At 38.6% G+C, this 22409-nt stretch overlaps 1 protein-coding gene across 1 annotated transcript in view; it reads right to left on the minus strand.

Moving 5' to 3' along the window:
* The window catches only part of PTPRO (protein tyrosine phosphatase, receptor type O), a 241577-nt gene extending 227378 nt beyond the window's left edge, over positions 1-14199 (minus strand). Inside the window, 1 exon segment of the mRNA XM_003126453.4 lies at positions 13711-14199. Within this exon segment, the coding sequence (XP_003126501.2) occupies positions 13711-13785 (75 nt within the window). The 5' untranslated portion in view covers positions 13786-14199.

Here is a 22409-nt window from a genome sequence, read left to right on the forward strand (position 1 = left end):
AGTTTTTGATGAAGGTAATTACCATTCCTCTTACATGGCTAATTCATCTGGTTTAGAGCAGAAGTTTTTAGAGATTGGTGAGGATCTAGTGACTCCATACTGCCTCAAACATGTTTGTTAGTATATTCAGGAAGAAGTAACTATCTGTCCTGATTTTCCCAGAACAGGCGGATTTATGTCTGCTGTCCAGGCATAATGATCCCTTCAGTCTTGGAAGTGCCCCAGTTGGTATGATAAATTATAGTAATCACTCTGATTTGAATTTCTTAAAGATTCCAAGCATTGCTATTGTGCCTGCTTGGCCATGATCAAACTGCACATTCAAGGACTGCTGTTTTGTAATCTCTCTGAGTACCTGTGAATGGAGTGTCTCTGGAGTTGGAGGAGGGAGATAGTGTTGCTGAAGTCTCTAATGTTCCTACCTTCTCCTTTTCTGCTAGAAAAACGTTTCTTTTTGTGGGCAGTGTTATGGTTGGAGACAGCTTCCAGGATTATGCTTTAACTGCCCTGTCTTAGCTCATGTCATAGTACCACAACTGGAGAGGAAAGTCTCTTTCCCATTGTTGCCAGTTTGGAAGTAATTGCAGCGGTAGATTCTGATAGGTTTGGCTTAGGTCACGTGGCAATCTCAAAGACAGTGTTCAGTGAGGTGCAGTCCCCAATGGGCTTAGCTTAGATCAGGGATCATCCTTTGATGGATTACAATCAAGCAGGACCCTTTCCAATCACATGGCTCAAAAAGGAGGCGCTTTTTCCTCAAAGGGTGGCAGGTGGAGGAGAAGATGGCAGGCTTGACCACTGGAGGAATGGTGATCTGGGCAGCCACTGAAATTTCTGTCTTCAGTGACAAGGTCAGTCCACTGCCTAATGTCACACAGCTAGAGGAGCGCAGTCAAAATTCCATCCTGTATCTTTCAAACTACAAAGTCTATATTCTTAAGTTTTTTATGAGCACTACTTAGCTGTGGAGAAATGGAAGTAAATGCCTGTCAATGTAGCCTCTGAAGTTTGTCTGTGTGATTAATTCTGAGTAATCATGGTAATGGGAGGCATACACATTAGTGATGGTTCCCAACACTTCATGGTCATAATCAATATGTATGATCATCCATGTCCTTATTTGGGACAAATACAATTGCAAATTGAATATAATTGACCCTCAGACCTATGGCTTAATTCTTACCTGGCAGAAGATTGAAAATGCTCAGGTCGTGAAAAAATTATCATAATACATTTAAATGAAAAAAGCAGGCTAAAATAGTAGGACAATTTGATACTACCTTTTAGGTTTTTTTTTTTTAATACCCACTCAGATACACAAATATAGGAAAATTTTGGAATGATGTCTATCCCCAGATGGTAGTTATTTTAAGATTGAATGTGTAGGAATGACTACTTTTTTCCTTTTCTGCTTGTTATACTTTATATACATTTTCCACAGTGAACATGTATTGGTTTTCAAATTCTTAATGCATTACTATAAAATTCTGTGTTTGGTGATGCACGCCTGATTCAGACTTACTTAAAGATTTCAAATTAAGAACTCTCCACTTCAGAACTATAAGAAACCTCATAGTAAAAAGACTAATTAAAGATCTCAGCACAGCAACAAGAATTTCAAGAGAGAGTTTCATTAGGTTCCCAATTAGCTTTCAATAAATAAATAAATAAATAAATAAATAAATAATGCAACAATCAGATTAAAAAAAAAGACTTAAAGATACAGTTGTCTTCTTCTACAATATTTTCTTAGCCTCTTTGCTGAAAACTCCATCTTGTCCTGCTTTACTTTATCCCATCTTCCTGCTGAAAAATAGTCACAGGGCTGGTAAATGACTTAAGCTTAAGAACAAAGACCTAAAGGCATAAGCTAATATGTGCCTAAAGGTCAGAGTAAAAGCTTAACCTTTTACCAGCTAAGTGGCTTTTAAAATAGTAAAAGAACTTATAAAATAGTAAACAAACCCTGTATCCTCCACCCATAGCCCCTCCTCACTTGATCTTATCCTAAAGAGCACAATAAAAGCAGTGTGGTTTCTTGAGGCAGGGCTCTTGGTCCCTGAGACCTTGAGTCCCCCAGTTCCCACCTTTACCTAAGAAAAAAAAAAAGATACAGTTGTCTTCGATTAGCTGCAAATAGACCAAAAAAAAAAAAAAACTGGAGCACTTCTAAAGGTGAGCTGATTTTTTTTTTAGCAGATTTAACAGTTTTACCTAATTAAAAAGAAGCAACTGATAAGCTAAATTTTTAGGATTAAGTCCATAGTACTTAATTCTAAGTCCTTGCAATCATTTTAGCACAGTTTTGATAATACCAGAATATCCATATTGCAAATTCCAAGTTCATAACCATTTTGAGTGAAGTCTTTAGTCATTTCTGAAAGACTAATTAAAAAGTATAATTTAGTTAGGGGAAACTGTAGAATTCCCCATGACAATGCAAAATAAACCTGGCCACATCTCATCATTATATTTGTATGTAAATAACTTTATAATAACCTAGCTTTTTCTAAAATCCTTTAAAGGAGGAACACATGACTCACTGTTTAATAATACATTACAGACATTATACAACTCCCTTGGCTTTTTATTATTCACCTTATTAATCAATTTAACATTCAGAAACTTTAGAAGCCAATTTTTCTTCCTAGATAAAATCTAGGAATTTTCAGTAGATCCAAGTAATAAGGCATTTCTTATGGAAATAGTGTTTGTCCTTATTGTAAACGTGATAACTATGCTTCGTGGTATCTGTCATTTTTAGGATTTCATTTTAATTTTCAGTGCAATCTCAAAGTAAATAGGCATCCCAAAGCAATATTACTAAAAGGTCTATTTTCTGGACTCCCAACTTTACTTAAACAGGAAATTCCGGTTTAGCTGAGAGAAAAGATAATGTATGACAATTAGTCTAATTCTGATGCAGCACATAAAGACAGAAAGAGACTCATTTAAATGTTTACTTGGAGATTTCCAGAAATTTTGATGTTTGCAAAAGGAGATTGTTAAACTTAAGAAAAATAATTTAATAATCACAGAATTATTAATACTCTTTTCATACTCTCCAGATGTGCTTCTCCTTATCATAAATCCACTATAGAGTGATGGAATGATTTTAGACTGGCTGTTCAGGAAAGACACGTTGAGGAACTGCCCTTTGGAGAGAGACTGGCATTCTCACCCCTTACCATGGTTCATCATGGAACATCATTGGGGAAAAACTGTCTTCTGCCCAACTGACTATTGTGGCCACGAAAGAGAAGAAGGGTCTGGTGTATATAGCTTAAAGTGGTATGATGGAAGGCTAAGGACAGGACAGAGAGAAGACAAGCTTCTCACATTTTATCTTGATGACCTGTCAAGTCTGTTGGCAAGCTGTTGTTCATACAAGAAAGTGCAAATAGTCACAACATAGTGCCATACTAAAATGAAACAGAGATAAAAGTAATGTGTGAAAGATACAACCAGAAATAGTTCATCTCAATACCAAACCAGACCAAAAATGGAACAGCCATTGCTCATCTGAGAGTAATTTCACCATTTAGGACCAATTGGCAGTAATATTAGAGACAAGATCTAAGTATTAGCTTAAGGATTGAACTAGCTGATATTTGATAAGTATACTTTTATGATGCAATGAAATGTACTGAATAAAATATATTGCTCTCTTAAGTCATATATGAAAATAGTTACGTTGGAAAATAATGCTAGAATTATTTCTCCATCTTTTTAATAGTCAAGCCAAAGAAACTTTTTGTATGTACAGTTACCAAACCCAGAGTTAGTACAATCCATAAAATCAAGAAAATATGCATTTTTTTCCCCTAGGAGAGCTTCTTGAACATCGATCCTTGATCAGAAAGTTAGGAATAGTTGCTCTCTTTCATGTGAATTCTTCAGATTCTGATTTAGACTGTTATTGATCCTGCGGCTATGTTTTCCCTATAACTTCAGTTACTTTTCTGATTTTTAAAAAAGAGAACCATAAAGATAAAAAGAAGTGCCTAGTGCACAATCATAGATATTATTTCTTACAGCGTTTTTACTATTCCCATGAATCGTTTTTAGAAAAAGAATTCTGGGATTTCCCTGGTGGCCTAGCATTTAAGGATTCAGCATTGTCATTGCTGTGGCTCAGGTTTGATCCCTGGCCTGGGAACCTCTGCATGCCATGGGTGTGGTCAGAAAAAAAAAAGAAAAATAACTCTACAATTAAACTTGGGAAATGCTACACACTATATCTTCCTTCTGTAAGCACAATGCATATTAACATAGTAAAGGTTCTAAGAAATCACGATACAAAAAAATAATAAGAGAATTAATACTAGCTTAAGCAAAATTAAATAGATTACTTCCCAAATTCATGTCTCCACAGAAGTGCTTATTTTTTAATAGCATTTGTTAACATTATAAGTTTCTAATGTTCCACAGAGCACATTTGAGAAGACAAGGCTCTAGATGCATTTTCTACGTTCGCCCTCTTTGATTTTGCTTTGGCTATTTTTACTGTCCTATTTCTTCTCTTTTGTTTCTGGACATAACACTAGCTGAGTGCTTACTGTACCCTAGGCACTATTTAAAATACTTTATGGTCATTATCTCACTTATTCCTGACAATAATCCTCTGAGATAAATACAGCCAATCACCAAAGGGACTCCAGAGAGGTGAAATAATTCCTCCACTTCCTGCTGCTGCTAAGTGGCACAGCCAAGAGGGCTGAGGTTGATATCAGGTCTCTCTGACCTGATCTCTATCCTTTTAACAAACAAGTAGCCAGTTAGTAGCTCCCACAAAAAACCACCTTCCCAACCTCTAAGAGCCAACAGCCTACCTATTTCCCAGCCCAAATATTTCCCAGACCTTAGCTTATAGGACCTCTCTGTTGGAGCAGATGCTCTTGGTCAATTTCCCCCAACCCCACCCCACAACTTGAAATTCCCTAGACCTCGGGTTTCCTTGATTCTTATACCTCTCAGATTGTTGCCTCTTCATCTTCTAATGTTCCTCATTAAACGTTAGTGCTCCTCCAGGCCCACCGTGGCCCGCTGGTTTTCTCTCCTTTGCCCTCTGTTGGGACATCCCCATTCACATCTCCAGGCCAGCCCTCTCCCCTAGACATCAGACTCATATCAAAGCACCTACCTTTTTAGGAACATCAAACACAAGAGGTCCTCCACTCACCTCATCATGTACTATAGCAGTGGAGGTCCCAGAAAGACACTCAGGGGAAATGTTATAGAGTTTAATCAAGAGACTATTAATTAAGGTGTGGTACAGGAATAATGATACTAAACAGGGATGATAAAGTATCCAGAGATGAGAGGCTACTACCCCAAAGGGACAAGGGGAGGAAGCTGTTGCTGGAACTTGGCTAGAAATTTGCCTTGAAAGAGGGGCTGACTATAGAAGTGGAAAAGGGAAGGAAACCACAGCAACCAGAGTCCAGCCTGGGTGAACACCAGGGGAATAAAGTCTCCAATTTCTCTCTCCTACTAGTAATCTTTGGTTAGTGCCTCCTGTTTGTCAAACTCACTGCAGGCTAGAGGGCAAGGCAGCCTAAAGAAGCAGTCCTTGGAGAGAGGCTTCCTGGCACTGAGGGTGGAGAAGGGGTAAGTTTATCTGGAGGAAAACGGACACGACCAGTATACTTGGTATCTTGAAACTGCAACATCTCAGGCAAAAGTGTCAGTTACCTGGAAATTACCTTGGACTCCCCTTTCCTATTTCTGACATCTAACCAGTCTTGTCAACTGAACTAGTCTGAATGCCATCTCTTTTCCTTTAGCTCCTTTTCCCATCACCCTAGTGTCAAGGTTTATCATCTCTTAATTGGACCATTGCAATAACCTAGCAATTTAAGTACTTCCAGACCTGGTATGCCTTTGGGATAGTCTTTCTTACAGCCGAAAGCTGTATCTGGAATGCAAATATTACGCCATTAAGGCTTGATTAAATCCTTTAATAATCATCTTCACCTAGAGAATAAAGACTTAACTTCCTGGCACAGCATATAAGGTCTCCCTGATCAGACCTCTGTTCCTTCATTCCCGTTTGTATAGATTTGTATTTTTCTAAGCACTACCATGCTTTTCACAACACGGGTCTTTCCTCATGCAGTTTTGTTTTTTGTTTTTTTGGGTTTTTTTTTGGTTTTTTTTGGGGGGGCCTGCATGTTCATATTTTTAACCTACCTATATCAGCTCTGGTGTCATGTTTTAAGAAGTCATTTCTCAAACCTTGAGATATAGTTAAATGTCTGTCCTCTCGCATGTTTTCCTTTATCAAACAAACCAAACAAAACCTGACAATATTTTAATTGTATTTTATTTTTCTGAGTCTATTTTCCCATTATGTCATTTGCAAGGATGCAACTGGCAGATATCCATTCCTGTACCTACATATTGCACAATTTGTGGCACACAATAGATGCTCCATAAATGTTTGATTAACTGAATACAATTGAGCAGGATATCATTATCCTGGAATCCAAACAACAGACTTAGTACTGAGGAAGAAAAATAACTTCTCGATGTGGTCATTCTAGCATTCAGGAAAGACTGCTCAGACCAAAAAATTTGGCTCTCTCAAAGTTTTAAAGATTTAGGGTGCTCTTTCAAGGAAACTAAAAGTCAAGGAGAGATTAACTAGAAGTTAATCAAAGCTAGGATCAAAGAGCATGAATGCTAGAGTTAATCAAAATAAAATCCTGATGCAGAAAACAAAGTGCAAGGAGTTGGGAACCAGACCTCAGATAGGATCAAATATACAAAGAACACTGAAAATTCAGCGGAATTCTCCAACATGTGATTTGGACATTCCAATCATAAGCTTATGTGGGTGGAAGGAAGAAGGAATCACAATCTGGATCATATACAGAGTCATAGTTTCTCTCTGATACAGGCTAAGGGCAAAGGGAACAAGGAACAGAAGTTCCTCTGTAGTGGGTTTGATCAATAAGAGGGTCGCAAGGAAGGACCAGGATTAAAGACCTGATAGACTCATGATATTTTCTCACACATAAATCATCTACTTAAAAATGTGAGTGGCTTGGGGTTAGTAGGTGCAAACTATTACATTTAGAATGGATAGACAATAATGTCCTACTATAGAGCAAAGGGAATATATCTAATCCCCTGGAATAGGCCATGATGGAAAATAGTATTTAATAAAAAATGTAAGTGGGCAGAAAGAGAAAATAATAACAAAAGTCTTAGTTATCTAGAAGAGTTAAATGAGATGGCACAAAACAAAAGGAACATTCATCATTTTAAATCGCAAGTATATTAGTATGACAAAACATAATTCTGATTTTTTTACCTCTACAATGTAGATAAATCACATCCCTATAATTTCTATTTGCTAGTAAAGGTACAAAATTACCAGGTTCATTTGATTTTAATTTGCTTTATGATAGGAACGGTCTTGTTAGAAAAATGAACTGTATAGCATTCCTATTTAAGGAGAGTGAAAAACCAAACAAATGAAGAGTATTCAAGAAGGAAATATTTATTTGCATATAGATAGAAGGATGGCAATATATTTGTTTTCATCAAGCTTTTTCTTACTCTATTCCTTAATTTTCTCTATATTCATTTTCTTACAGAAATCACCATGCATATTTATAATTTGTAATACAACTTTCAAATTCATACTTCTATTTTAAATTCTGATTCTGTTTCTGAAAGACTTTTTTCCAAACATAAATCATCTCTCTTTCATCTCAATCCCCTAACAAAAGGGAAGGGAAAAAAACTTTTTATCAAGAAACCTCTACAACCTGGTTTCTAGCATCCTCTTGTTTGGTGGTTTTAATATGTTCAGAAGTAATAGGAGTTGGCATTTTAGGTAACTAGAATGCCTAGGGAATGCAGAAATATTTCACTAGAGTATTAGATTCTGAATGAATGAATTGAGGATGATTTTCTGACACAGGGATAAGATATGGTTCTACTTATAGAAATAAAATTGAAGGCACCATGTTCAGAGGAAAAATATTAAGGATCAGCACTCTGGAAACCTAGAACAAGCTTACCAAAAGACAAGCTCACTAAATAGGAGTAATTAGTGATCACAGGTGACTGTTTAAGAAGGTTATACACACTCTCTTTGTGAAGGTTGGTAGAAGCAACCTACCATTGGCTGGAGCCAATGGCACCAGGAGAAAAGCAAGCGAAGAGACTTTGTTCTGCCTTCAGCTCCATCCTACCCCACCCACCCTCTTTCTCACTCTATTAATGCCATATTAACCTTGTTTTAGCTCCTCAAATCAATGACACACGTGCACAAAGAAGTCTCTCACATATCTTAAGCAGAGAGAGCTGATACCAGTGGGTGTCTAAGGCTGCCATAAGAGTTCTTTAAGGAACTGGGTTATGGCCCTGGATTGAATATTACCATACGTATAACTAAGACCGGTGTATAGAAAAACTTCATCTCTTAAAAACAAGGTTATGGCAAAAAAAAAAAAAGCAAAAACACTTTAGAGGGATTTCTATAGAGGAATGCAGAAATCTTTGTCAGCTCTGGTTAGTAGTGGTCACAAAAGAAGGATGATGTGGAAGAGGAAGAAAGAATATTACCCGCAAAATATTACCTGCAAACTGGGTATTGGCCAAAGTTGTAGGTCACACAGAGAGATGAGGAAAGCTACTTTCTCTAGTAATTCAACTTAAACTTTTAACTGATGACAGTAAGTAGTGATTGAGGTAAAACTGATGAATAAGTGAACAACCAAGAACATTAATTTGGAGGGGGAAATAGCATATTGGTATTTTGATTGGTAAGTTCTTAATACAAGGCACTGGTAATTTTTATTATTTTTGGTGTAATGATTGCATTGTAATTATAATGTTTTAATTCACACAGTGATAAGTTCCTCCTTTTCCTTAAAGATGAATTCACGAGTCAATATTATGGTATTTAACACTTCTCCATCAAAAACTATATAATGCCAATATTTGAATCCTGTTTATTAAGTTTGTATTATATGCCTAATTCCACACACTAGGAACAGTGGAAGACAAACATTTGCAAAATACATGCCTTTATTTTAAAAATATGTAAAAAGTAATTAGAGTGATTAAATGAATTCACTGCTTTCCAGTAAACCTCATCATTGCACTGAAACTATGCTTCTGAAAATGCAACACCATTGGAACTGTATACCTGAAGGTATTAAATCATGAGGAAAATAAGAAATAAATGTCTGTGGTTATAGCTGTTAAGCATTCTATTGTGCCAGGCTGCTACCAATCACAATGGCTTATATAGATGCATTAACTGTGTCCAATGCCAAAGATACTCTGCAACCCTCAAGACTCAAGTTCGAATTACATTTGTAAGACCCAGGAGTCAGTGTGCTTATAAGTTTAAATACCTTTAAAGTGGGTATTTAGATGCTAGAAATAGTGCTACATTTAAAAATAAAGTACAACTCACAAGGCTTTTACTTGTTTATTCACACAGATGCATATTTTCTTATGGGCCAAAATGAGGAAGAGGTAAGTGTGACTCTCTTTCTTTCTTTCATTCTTTCTTTCTTTTTTTTTTTTCAGGACCACACCCACAGCAAATAGAAGTTCCCAGGCTAGAGGTCAAATTGGAGCGGCAGCTGCTGGCCTACACTACAGCCACAGCAACGCCAGATCTAAGCCATGTCTGTGACCTACACTGCAGCTTGAAGCAATGCTAGATCCTTAACCCACTGAGTGAGGCCAGGTATTGAACCCACATCCTCATGGATACTAATTGAGTTCATTACTGCTGAGCCACAGCGGGAACTCCTAAGCATTACCTTTTTTTTTTGGTCTTTTTGCCATTTCTTGGGCCACTCCCGCGGCATATGGAGGTTCCCAGGCTAGGGGTCTGATCAGAGCTGTAGCCACCGGCCTACACCACAGCCACAGCAATGTGGGATCCGAGCCACATCTGCAACCCACACCACAGTTCACGGCAACACCAGATCCTTAACCCACTGAGCAAGGCCAGGGATCAAACCCGCAACCTCATGGTTCCTAGTCGGATCCGTTAACCATTGAGTCACGACGGGAACTCCTAAGTGTGACTTTTTATGCTTTCCTACAGCAACAGTCTTTCACATAACAAAGAACAAAAGAGAACAGATGTTCACCTTGGGAAGGATTATCACTCAATCCCCTGTGGAAGCCCAGCCTCAATTTACTAGAGATGTCATATGTTAAAGGGTTTCTCTAATAGAAATACATTTGTCAAGGAATGGAAGCAAACTTCACTATGAGGAGGATGGCCTAAGCTGCTTCAGAGCGATGAAAAGGTTATAGTTCATCTGTCAACATTATATAATATAAAATGTTAGTGTAACACCTCAAGAAGGAAGGTGAAGATTCTTATGTGTGTGGGGTGAGGGGAGAAAGAAGTGGGAGGCATGAAGAGAAAAGCTTAGAGAGTAAGGGAGGAAAAAGAGACAGAGGGGCAAGAGAAGTGGAGAAAGGCAGATAAACCTTGGAAAGTGTTATGTTTCTCTTGAATAAAAGTATTACGTCCAGTATCTTAACACTCATGCTTTATAGAATTAAATATAAACCTCTTTCAGAAATGGAATTGAGACGCTTTGAAATTTAATGCTCCTTGATTATGTATCAGGTAAGAGCAGAAATGGAAGGAAATATGGAGAGAAGGTTCAGAAAGAAAGACAGATTCATGCCAAGCCTATGAGGTTAAGGAAACCTTCCAGTTGACAACTAATGAGCCCCATTTCAGGGAAGGCAGAATTTAAATTCTGATGATGTCATATTCCACAATGACAAAATACCGATGTCAGTGAACTGATAGAGGAAGCAATTTTCAGGGATAGGTTTAGTAAGGATAGGATAAGTGAAAGAAGTTATATTATTTTCACTGGAATTATGGGAAGATGTACAAGAGGGAGTCTTACCAGGTAAATACTACCCCATTTACATTAATATGAGACTGGTAAGTTCCCACTATCCTTGATAACAGAGGTATTCTTTTGATTTCTATTTTTATATATACTATCAATACTGATATGAAAGTAGAAAATTTCATAACCGACATTGTGCTCATGGAACATCAATGATGCAGATATTAGCCACAGAAAGTGGAGGAATTAAACAATTGGAGATCCTTGACTAAACGTGGCCATCACTGAGCCATGGATTGGGAACAATGCCCAAAGACTTCCTTAGTCAGGCACCTTGAAGGCTACCTCAATGAAAATGGTACTAGCCAACCGTACAGATTCAAATTTTCAGATTTTCCCACCATTTATTTCCAGCTGCTTATTTCTGATTTGTGGAAAAGATAAAACTACAAATCAAGCCTCATATTTGAGTTTCACCAGCTTTATGGCTCTAAGGTATTTTTGCTCTTATATGAGGATACCTCATATGGATCAGTGAGAGATTTTTTTTGACATAATGAGAACTACAGAGATTTTGGAAGGGTTGGGGAAATGACTTGTTTCTGACTCATTGCACATAGACCTTTTTAGATTTTATCACTGAGATTCAATCAACAACTTGGTGTTTAATAATGGAATTTTATGTTTGCATCACCATCTACATATTAAGGCTTTGTTTTTTTTTTCACCAACACTTATTCAGCATCTTGAGTGCAAAAGTATGTCCAAATTATGGAAAGATTATACGATATAGCCAATTAGCATGTGATAAACTACTTCCAAAATGTAAACACATTACTCTATGTGCCCAGTTTACAACTTTGAACATCTCCTGTCAACTGTAACAAAAGAAGTAAATGAAATATGTGAAATTCCTAGAAGACTGACTAGCACATAGTCAGGTATTCAGAGTATATATATATATTTTTTTTTTCCCTCCCTCTGGTATACTTAATATTCAGGTGACATGAAACACTGCAATTACATAAAATAAAGGCTAATGATTTGCTTCACAAAATTATGTTCCATTTTAATACTTGTTAAATGGCAAGCTTTATTAATATATTTACTACATGATGCAATTTCCATAATCGGCACTAAGCAGCAACTGTGCAGGAATACCCCTACCATGTGGAACAAGATAAACCTCTTTTGCAGTCTATGCCATCACTGACTGCAATTTCTTATTCTGAGAGCAAGTTTACTTTAGAAATTTTGCCACAAATTTTTACATTTTAATTATAACCCTCTACACCCACTCCCAAATTCATCATTTAACCATTTCTGGGATTCTTACTCATTATGAAGAATTCAAATAAAAACCTGAGGTAGCGTCAAAGGTTGGGTTTGGTTGAGACGTCATAAATATAATTCCTAGCCGTTACTTAGTAAAATGTGTGGTCATTCACTTTCTCACTTTGCATTCATTACACACATTGCATAAACACAATAGTCCTGACAGAATATGACAAATAGAAAAACTGATCGAAAACTTCCTAAGTTTGTATGTTCATAACACATTTGTGGTGTTTGCTTAAAGAGCAACCTCTTAGAGTGAAAATACATGACCAAGCTTATTAATTATCAGGCCTTAAACACAATTATTATCAATACCTTTAGAAATTGTACAAACATATTAAATATAATTTAGGTTGTTATTTATGCATGGTGCTGCTGGAAACTATTTTTCCTGGTTTCCATTAAGCTAAATGAAAATAGGGAATACTTAAACCTAATGCTGTTCTCAATCCATTGGTTCTGTTCCACTACCTCCTTGTCAGACATTCGTAATTAATGGTGCATGTGAGCAAGAAGTGACTCTTTGATAGGGAAACATTTACATCCATTAATGTTTCACCCATTTCTAAGGTAAATGATACTGTGGTGCTGAAAGGATAGCTCCAGTCACCTGTCGAAGTACTTGAGTTTGCTTTGCCAGAACAAGGACTAGTAACAACACAGGGAGACACACGGAAGACACGAGTGGAAAACAATTGCCTCATAACTTCATAACACTTCTCAAAGACGTCTAGCTTCAATATCTTTAATAATTTTTAGGTACAATATAGTTGTCAAACTAGGATTGTTTCTAAAAAAGCAGTCCTTACCGTTTGTTATTTCCTCAAAGTAAAACCCTGAAGCAGGGTATTCCAAAGAAGACACGAAAAAGTTAATTATACAGATCTGTCTGCCACAGGAAATTTAGAGGTAGCACCCTCTGTAAAAAGAGTGGGGGAAAGTCTAAAGATTTTGTAAAGGGCATTCTTGGGTTGGAGATGAGGACTTGGAGAGAGGGGTCTTCTCCAGGCTCAAACTGATGCTCCCTATTCAAAGAAAACCGTGCTCACGACCCACTCCTGGCAGTCCATTTGCGGCCAGGGATCCCAGTGTTTAATTCCAGCAGAAGGTAAATCAAGACAAAGCCTCCTTCACACACACACCGCTGGAGGAGGGTGGAAAGGTTAAACAGTATTGGGGTGCAGTAGCGACCAGAAGGGAAAGTGACCTCATTTTGTAAGAGGAAGCACCATCCAACAAGCCCACCTTTGATGTGGATGCCAACGGCGGTAAAAGAGCACAAAGGGTGAAAGCTGGAGGGAGCAAACTTCCTCATTCTTTCACCCCATCCCTTAAGCCCGCTGGGAACACGCAAAGGCAAGGATAACAAAGCGTGCGCCCAGGCTGCACCGCCTGCGCTTCCAGCAGCCCAGCCATCGCGCCCCGGGGCGCGCCGCTCCCCAGCTACAGAGCAAGGGCGCCAGAGCGTGGGCACAGACGGGACCGCAGGAACTGGGGGGAGGGGGTCCCCTACCTTGAGCAGCACAAAGAGCCAGAGCAGAGGCAGGAGGCGGTGGCCACCGCGCGTCCTCGTGGGCAGGTGCCCCATCGCGTTGTGTACCGGGACCCGGGGGAACGGTGGCGCCGGCTGACTCCCCCGGCGGCGGCTCACAATGGCGAACTGGGGCTGCAGCTTCAGACCCTGGGCGCAGAGGCTGCTCCCGGCGGGCGCATGCTGCCTTTCCAGTGCCCCTGCGTTTGCTCTCTTAACACTTCTGCGCCCCGAGTCCTCCAGAAACCAGCCAGGCGCTCCTGTTCTGTTAAAGGATGGAGAGGGTGGGGATTGGAGTGGGCGAGGCTCTGCCGCCGCAAACACAGTGGCTGCGGGAGGAAAGCAGGAGTCCGCGCGCCGGGCGAGAAGAGGGGGCCCTGCTACCAGCCCGCCGCGGTCCTCCGGCAGCAGGGATACTCAGTGAGGGCTGCGGACTCATATAGTGACAGCAGCCTCCCAGCCTTCCCACCAGGGTCCGCCCGCCGTCTCTTTCCGCGAGGCAGCCCCCACTCCAGGCTCCGCCCCCACCCTCTTCACGGTCTCTGGGACTCAGGAGTTCTGTGGGGTTTCCCTGACTCCTCTTGAGCAGCTCAGGAACAGGTCCAGTCATCTGCTCTCAGTCGCAGAAACACTTGGATTATAGGGATGGAGTTCAGTGTGTGTGTGTGTGAGAGAGAGAGAGAGAGAGAGAGAGAGATGGGATAGAGGGGTGTTATCCTCTGCTCTTCTCTCTCCATCCCTTTTCAACACTCTCATTCTCTCTGTCCCACACCCACTCAGAAGGAAAGGGCACAATGACATACACTTTTCTATTTGAGGTCAGGAATTCTTGTAAATTTTACGGGCTGTCTTTTGATACCTGAGTGAAATATAGAAGGGGATTGAGTCACATCATATTATACATATTTGTAAAGTCGTAAACATTTAATACTTTTTAAAATGTTTAATTATTAAAGAAACTGTTGAGCTTTTCCTAGGTGGTTATGCCATTTCACACTCTCACCAGCAACGTGTGGGGGAAGGAGGGAGGGGAAAGGGAGGGAGGGTGTGTCATTAAAAAGTGCTAACGTGGGAGATCTCTGTGGTGATGAAATAGTTCTGTATATTGGCACTGTGGTGGTGGTTACACAAATCTACCCAGATGATAAAATTGCATAGAGACACACACACATGCACACACACAAACACATGAGTGTGTGTCAAACTAGTGGAATCTGAAAAGGACCGTGAGGAATACCAAGGTCAGTTTCCTGGTTTTAATACCTACTGTAGTTACATAGGACGTTACCTTTGGAGGAAACTAGATGAAGATGCACAGAACCTCACTGACATATTTTTTATTGAGCTATAATAAATATGTGTCATTATGTTTCAGATGTACAAAATAATGATTTGATATTTGTATTACAGACAGCTGCTATGTATATGTGTATCTGAGAAAGGCTTAGATTGAATATAGTTACATGAGTGTGATAAATTCTCATATGCATGAATATAGAATAATGGTCTGACTTTATGTGAGAATATTGTGTCTGGTGTCTGCATTTAGAAACTTCTGTTGTCACCATCTTCCCCCTCATATGCTCACTCTCCTGCCCTTATGCCCACTCTTTTTTGGCCTGAACCTTCTATGTCTCTTGGGAAAATATTAGCTGCTTCTCCATGCCTCTAGGTCAGAATCATGGGCTATGTGAAAATTTTATTCTTGGGACTACACTTAAAGGGCTTTGGTTTGGTATATTTTCCTTTTTATCTTGAAGCTCCTGAAAGCAGCTTTCTAGTCCCACCCACTCCCACAAGTGGCACTAAAGTGGTCATATGTCTAGATGTTTAGGCAAGTGACAAATCACACTTATAAGGGGCCAACAATTCCTCTTTTTAACAGAGTTTAATTTTAAAGTGTATGTGTGTGTCCATGTTGTGGATTATGGATATATATGAAGACGTGTGTGTGTGTGTGTGTGTGTGTGTGTAGATACACAGATCTAGGTTTAAATGATATATGTAGGGCTCTAGAAATATATTCGACTAATCATATGTTCGTCTTGTAAATGCAAAAAGAACTTTCAAGGTAATGCGTATTTTTTCCTTTTTTGGCCACACACATGGCATGTGGGAGTTCCTGGTCCAGGGACCAAACCCATGCCACAGAGGTGACCCAAGCCACTGCAGCAGTGACAATGCTGGATTCTTAACCACTGGGCCTCCAGGAAACTCATGATGCTTATTTTTATAATAAGTATATTTTGCTATGTTATCTTTCTCTTTTTGTTCATCGCTTATATCACAATTTGCCTAGCTCTTTATGCTCTTGTGTATATGTACACATGGAACAATTTGGACCATAATAGTAAACAATAAGCAGTAAAGCATCCCCCAGTGAAGTATTTGTTATTAACATTATTAATATTCAATTAAGTGACACTGTGATTAGGTAGCCTGAAGACAGAAAATGTTCTCTACAGAGAAAAGTATTTTACTTAGCCGTTGCTAGATAAAATAGTTTCATTTGTTTTTGTTGCACTTAAAACAGTAACAGTCCTGTGACTATTTCCAGGAGGGACACCCAAGAAGAATGTGCATGCCATATCAGCCATGTAGAAATTTTCAATCCATAGAGCCTGCTGTGTGTTTCTTTGAGCTATTGACTGGTTTTCCAATGCAATACTTCCAAAGGATGGTGAATCTTATTTTGCTATTTTCAAGACTCCCAGTCAGCGAGAATGGCCACAGGAAACAAAACGTGGCTATAGGAAAGTATGCTTCAGTGTGTTTTTTCTGGAGTTCCCGTCTTGGCGAGCTGAAATGAATCCGACTAGGAGCCATGAGGTTACGGGTTCGATCCCTGGCCTTGCTCAGTGGGTTAAGGATCCAGCAATGCCATGAGCTGTGGTGTAGGTCGCAGATGTGACTCGGATCTGGTGTTGCTATGGCTCTGGCATAGGCTGACAGCAATAGCTCTGATTGGACCCCTAGCCTGGGAACCTCCATATGCCATGGGTGTGGCCCTAAAAAGACCAAAAAAAAAAAAAAAGTTTGTTCTGATTTCATTATCACAACAGCTTTGTTAGGTAACGAAGGCTGAGATCATTATCACCAACTGTTTCCCCTGTAAGGTTGCTTTTCTGGGAGAAATAATAAATTTGGATGAAACAGAATCTCTTGCCTACTCTAAGACAGGCATTCTCACAAAATGAAATAAAGCTCTCTACTTCCTTCAGAAATACCAATAAGGTGGTTAATGAGCAAGAAATCAGAAGATCTAGTTTTTTTTAAATTTATAGGAGGCTTCATTTTTGTTAGGAAAAGTAATCTTTTCCTAAATATGCTTTTAATAAGTACCTAGACCTATGTGTTCACATCTATCTCTTCTATAGAAAGAGAAGCAATCGCAGCCACAGAGAAGGAGCTGTAATTCCTGTGAGAGGTTTAATGAGGAGTCAAATGGAACTCTTAGTGTGCCCTTGCAATGAAGTTCAATTCTGTCCTCCAGGGACCAGCTCTAATGTACATCAGTGTGTTTAGTCCTGGCTTCCACTACTGAAATTGCCTACCAGGCTGTCAGCACTTTCGGTGACACCGAGTTGTATTTATGCGAGTTGCTCAATGACAAATAGTTTACTTTTTATGGAATGCAGAAAAAACTGCAGCCATTGATCTCCACACTAAAATCCACTTCAGAACACAGTAACAGCCATGCATTTTGTCATCCATATCTTACATTTCATGATCCTTACAACATATGAACTGTAGATTATATGTAATGTGTTCTTGAAGACCAGATGATGAGGCAGCATTTTGATTTTCAATTTATTTGAGCATTTGTTTTTATTTTTCTCTGGATGAGCACTGGTTTCTCGCCTAAAAGACGTGTTGACAATTCAAAAATTCTGTCTTTCAAAATGAAAATGATTGGCAGCTCTCAGGTGAATAGCATGTTCCAACTGCCAAGACGTATTATCCTTGCCACTCTTGAAAAAGAGTGATAGTCTCTGCAGAAGGTTATTTTCGCTTTACATGGAAACTGTTTTCTCACTGCCTCTTTTTTTTCCTTCCTAAATAATTCCTACTAGGGGATCTATCTTTTTCTTTTTTATTTGACCCTTACATGGTTTTAAGAACAATCAAATAAGAATATTGTGTTGCAGAGCATAGGTTTTATGACAGAAAATCTTCCACTCAAAGGAATAAGAAAACATATATAGAACATATGAGCAGCTCTTTGACACTGGCCACAAACTGCTGGCTATAGAATGAGTGATCCTAAATTAAGAAGGTAGATGGTTATTTTTAGATATTGGTCTCGCTTTCAGTTATATTCTAGATTTGCTGTGTATTATTAGCATTCTCTTTAATTGCCCTAAAATTTAAAAAATATGACATAAACGATCTTAAGCAATTTTTTATATTTTGTTTATAGGTGATGCATCAGCTAATGAACTGTTATATTATTTTTTTTCTGAGCACCTAGACATTGTTATCAAACAACCATCTAACTTTTCTTCACAACTAGCTTTCTTGACTAATTGTAATTTCTTTTGAATTAAAGATGGAATGCAACACTTACTGTCTACTGTGTAACACACACAGTGTCTATACTGTGTTACTTTAAAAAGTGGTTGCCAATATATAATTAAGAAAATTTGGTCACCGTATTTCATAGACACTATGAAAACATTAGTCACAGATTCTGAAAATGCACTGCCTTAACTGCTAAGGATTTTACCAAGAGGCATGGTAATATTGCATTGACAATTTTACTCCAAATCAATTACACCAAATCAGTTTTTCATGCTAAAAATAACAAAGTTAATATTCTCAAATCTATGAGAGATGGGGTAAAGATTACTATAATCTGAAGAGGAGTAGGAGATTCCACTGATAGACTGGTGTCATTACATGTCTTGGCAGAAGGATTTAGAAGAAAAATTTTGAGGAAGGCACAAACGTTCTGGCAGAAATCCCAGTGCCAGAAAGAACATTTCCCTCAGAAAAGGACATTTAAAAAAGTCATCATTGTGAAGCTGTACATTTCTAGACATGTTTGTGTAGTATGATTACCTATACAAGGAACAATTTGGGAGAGGAAGTTGACTGTAGAGATGTCATCTGTTTTGTTTGGTAATTTGATAGTGCAGAGAAAGTTACAAGGGCAAGCAATTAACATATATGTAGAGGATGATTTGAATGCAATCCAATCTGGGATCACTGTATGTCATGTCTATGGCCATTCTCTGATAACCCACTGTATGTCATGTCTATGGCCATTCTCTGCTAACTCACTGTATGTCATGTCTATGGCCATTCTCTGCTAACCCACTGTCTTACACTACAACTGTCATTTCCAACCTTCTCCACTCAGCTCACATCCTCCAACTCTCTGCCCTGCAGACTCTTTCAGGGCTTCGGTTTCAATTTCTACCTTAAAGAGAAAATAGATGCCATCAGGTGACAGCTTTTTTTGTCTTCCCTGGCAATAAGCATAACCCCACCCATCTCTGTTCCTATCTTTCCTATTAACAACAAGGAGCTCTTGAGTTCCTGCTGTGGCACAGTGGGTTAAGGATCTGACCGCAGTGGCCGGGTCACAGCAGATGTGCCATGGGGAAGTGGGTTAAGGAATCAGCACTTCCACAGCTGTAACTTCCACAACTGTAGGTTGCAGCTGCAGCTCAGATTTGATCTCTGGCCCAGGAACTTCCATATGCTGCAGGTGCAGCCCCCCAAAAACCAAAGAGCTCTCTGTCAACCATGTAGGACTATTCCCCACATATTTTCTAGAACCCATTCCCTCCAGCCTTCTCTGCCTCTTATTTTTAAAGCTCTCCCTTTAAATGTATTCCATCCCTTGGTTTTTTAAACTATATTCATATCTTTAAAACTGAAGGGAGAAAAACCAACACTGAATCGTTCATGTTCTCAATTGCTACATTTTCTTTCTCCTGCTATTTCACGACCACTGCCCCTTCACAGCAATATTTTTCAAAATGTTGTTACACTGTCTCCATTTTTTTCACTATCTACTTACTCTTCTTCAAAATACTCTGATGTGGCTTCCACTCCCATCATCTCACCAGTACTACTCTCACTAGGAATATCTTGGTACATATACTAACTAGGATCCTCCCTCCTTCCTGAAACACTCTCATATCTGATTTTCCATAACCTTGCACATCTCTGGTTTTTCTTTGATATCTCTGGATGTTCTTTTAAAATTTGTCTTGCTGGATCATTGTCTCATCCACTCAATGTTGCAATTTTCAAAGCTTAGTCCTAAACACTATTTTCCTCTGTTTGTGTCCTAGCCAATCTAATGTGTGGCCATGTTTCAATCTAAAGAGTTATGTCTGCAGTTTTCATACAATATTCTTTTGACCATGCAGACACATATTCCTAATTGCATGTTTGAAAGTCCATTTTAATGCTTAAAACACCTCAAAAATTCAATCTACAAGTAAAAAATGTTGGAGAGGATATGGAGAAAGGGAACCCTCCTACAATGTTGTTAGGAGTATAAATTGGTGCAGCCACTATGGAAAATGGTATGAAGTTTCCTTAAAAAAACTAAAAACGGAAAACAGTGCTACCATATATGATCCAGCAATCCCACTCCTGAGCACATATCTTGAGAAAACTACTATTTGAAAAGATACATGCACCCCAACATTTACAGCAGCACTATTCACAATAGCCAAGACATGGAAGCAGCCTAAATGTTCATCAACAGGTGAATGGATTAAGAATATATGGTACATATATACAGTGGAATACTACTTAGCCATAACAAGAATGAAATAATGCCATTTGTAGCAACATGGATGGACCTAAAGATTAATATACTAAGTGAAATAAGTCAGAAAGAGAAAGACAAATACCATATGGTATCACTTAAACATGGAATCTAAAATATGGACTGAGTGTAAAAAACCCTAAAAGACAACCTATGGAATGGGAGAAAATAGTTTCTAATGATGCAACTGACAAGGGGTTAATCTATAAAACATACAAACAACGTATACAACTGAACAGCAAACAAACAAACAAAAAAACAAAAAAAACAACCCAATCAAAAAATGGGCAGAAAACCTGAGCAGACATTTCTCTAAAGAAGATAAATATATAGAGATGGCCAACAGGCACATGAAAAAATACTCAACATCACTAATTATTAGAGAAATGCAAATCAAAACTACAATGAGGTACCACCTCACACCAGTCAGAATGGCCATCAACGAATAACAAATGCTGGAAAGGAGGTGGGGAAAAGGGTACCCTCCTTCACTGTTGGCAGGAATGTAAATTGGTATAATCACTATGGAAAACAGTATGAAGATACCTCAGAAAACTAAATATAGAACTACCATATAACCCAGCAATCCCACTCCTAGGCATATATCTGGATAAAACTTTCATTGAAAAAGATACATACACCTCTATGTTCACTGAAGCAATATTCTGAATAGCCAAGATACTAGTCGGATTTGTTACTATTGAGCCACAACAGGAACTCCATATTTTTATTTTTTATTTTTTTAAAATCTTTTTGCCTTTTCTGGGGCCGCTCCCACAGCATATGGAGGTTCCCAGGCTAGGGGTCGAATTAGAGCCATAGCCGCTGGCCTACACCACAGCCACAGCAACGTGGGATCTGAGACGCGTCTGTGATCTATACCACAGCTCATGGCAACACTGGATCCTTAACCCACTGAGCAAGGCCAGGGATTGAACCCACAACCTCATGGTTCCTAGTTGGATTCGTTAACCATTGAGCCACGACAGGAACTCCATATTTTTATTTTTTATTATTTTTTTTTAAATTTTTAAATTACCATTTGTCTAATGAGTATCTCCTTCATTAGGCTGTAAACTCTGCAAGCACAGGAATTATGTTAAGTATTTGATGATGGTTTTCTCCAGAGCACTTGTCAGTTCCAGGAATAAAGTAGGTACTCGAAAACTATTGGTTGAATGAATAAAGCAATGATATAAAGCAATAATTGTACTATCAAACACTGAGATATGAAGTATTTATGTTAATGTTTTGGTTTGACTGTTCAAGATGGGCAACTCTACTCCAGGTTCACACCTGCTTTTTTTAGGAAACAACAAATAAGGGTTAGCAAAGTAATGATATTTGCACATGAATTATCCTGTGAAATTTGCACAGCATGTGAGATTGGTGAGCGCTCAAGGAGAAGAACAAGAGAAAGCAACAATTTCTATTAGGATGAGAATTTTACTCAAAATTTAGGCAACCCTTCAGCTATGGAATGGATGAAGAAACTACAGTCTCTACAACAATAGAATATTATTCAGGAATAAGAATAAATAAACTACGAATGAATGCAACAACATGAATGAATCTTAGATGCATCATGCTAAGTGAAGAGAAGTCAGACTCAAAAAAACACCCACTGGATGATTTATTTTATGTATGATTTTGGAAATGGCACGACTATAAGAAGAAAAAAACAAAAACAAAAAAAACAAATCAATGGTTGCCAAGGGCTGAAGAGGATGAAAGAAGTTGATTAAAAGAGGACACAAGGGAACATCTGGGGTGATATAAATGTTCTGTCTTGATTTTGTTGGCAATCATATGACACACATTTGTCAAATCTCATCAAAATTTACCTTATTAAGGAGAAAATTTACTATATGTTTTAGTTTTAACAAAGCAA

This window comes from Sus scrofa, chromosome 5 (genome assembly GCF_000003025.6).
Source record: "Sus scrofa isolate TJ Tabasco breed Duroc chromosome 5, Sscrofa11.1, whole genome shotgun sequence".
Taxonomy (NCBI): domain Eukaryota; kingdom Metazoa; phylum Chordata; class Mammalia; order Artiodactyla; family Suidae; genus Sus; species Sus scrofa.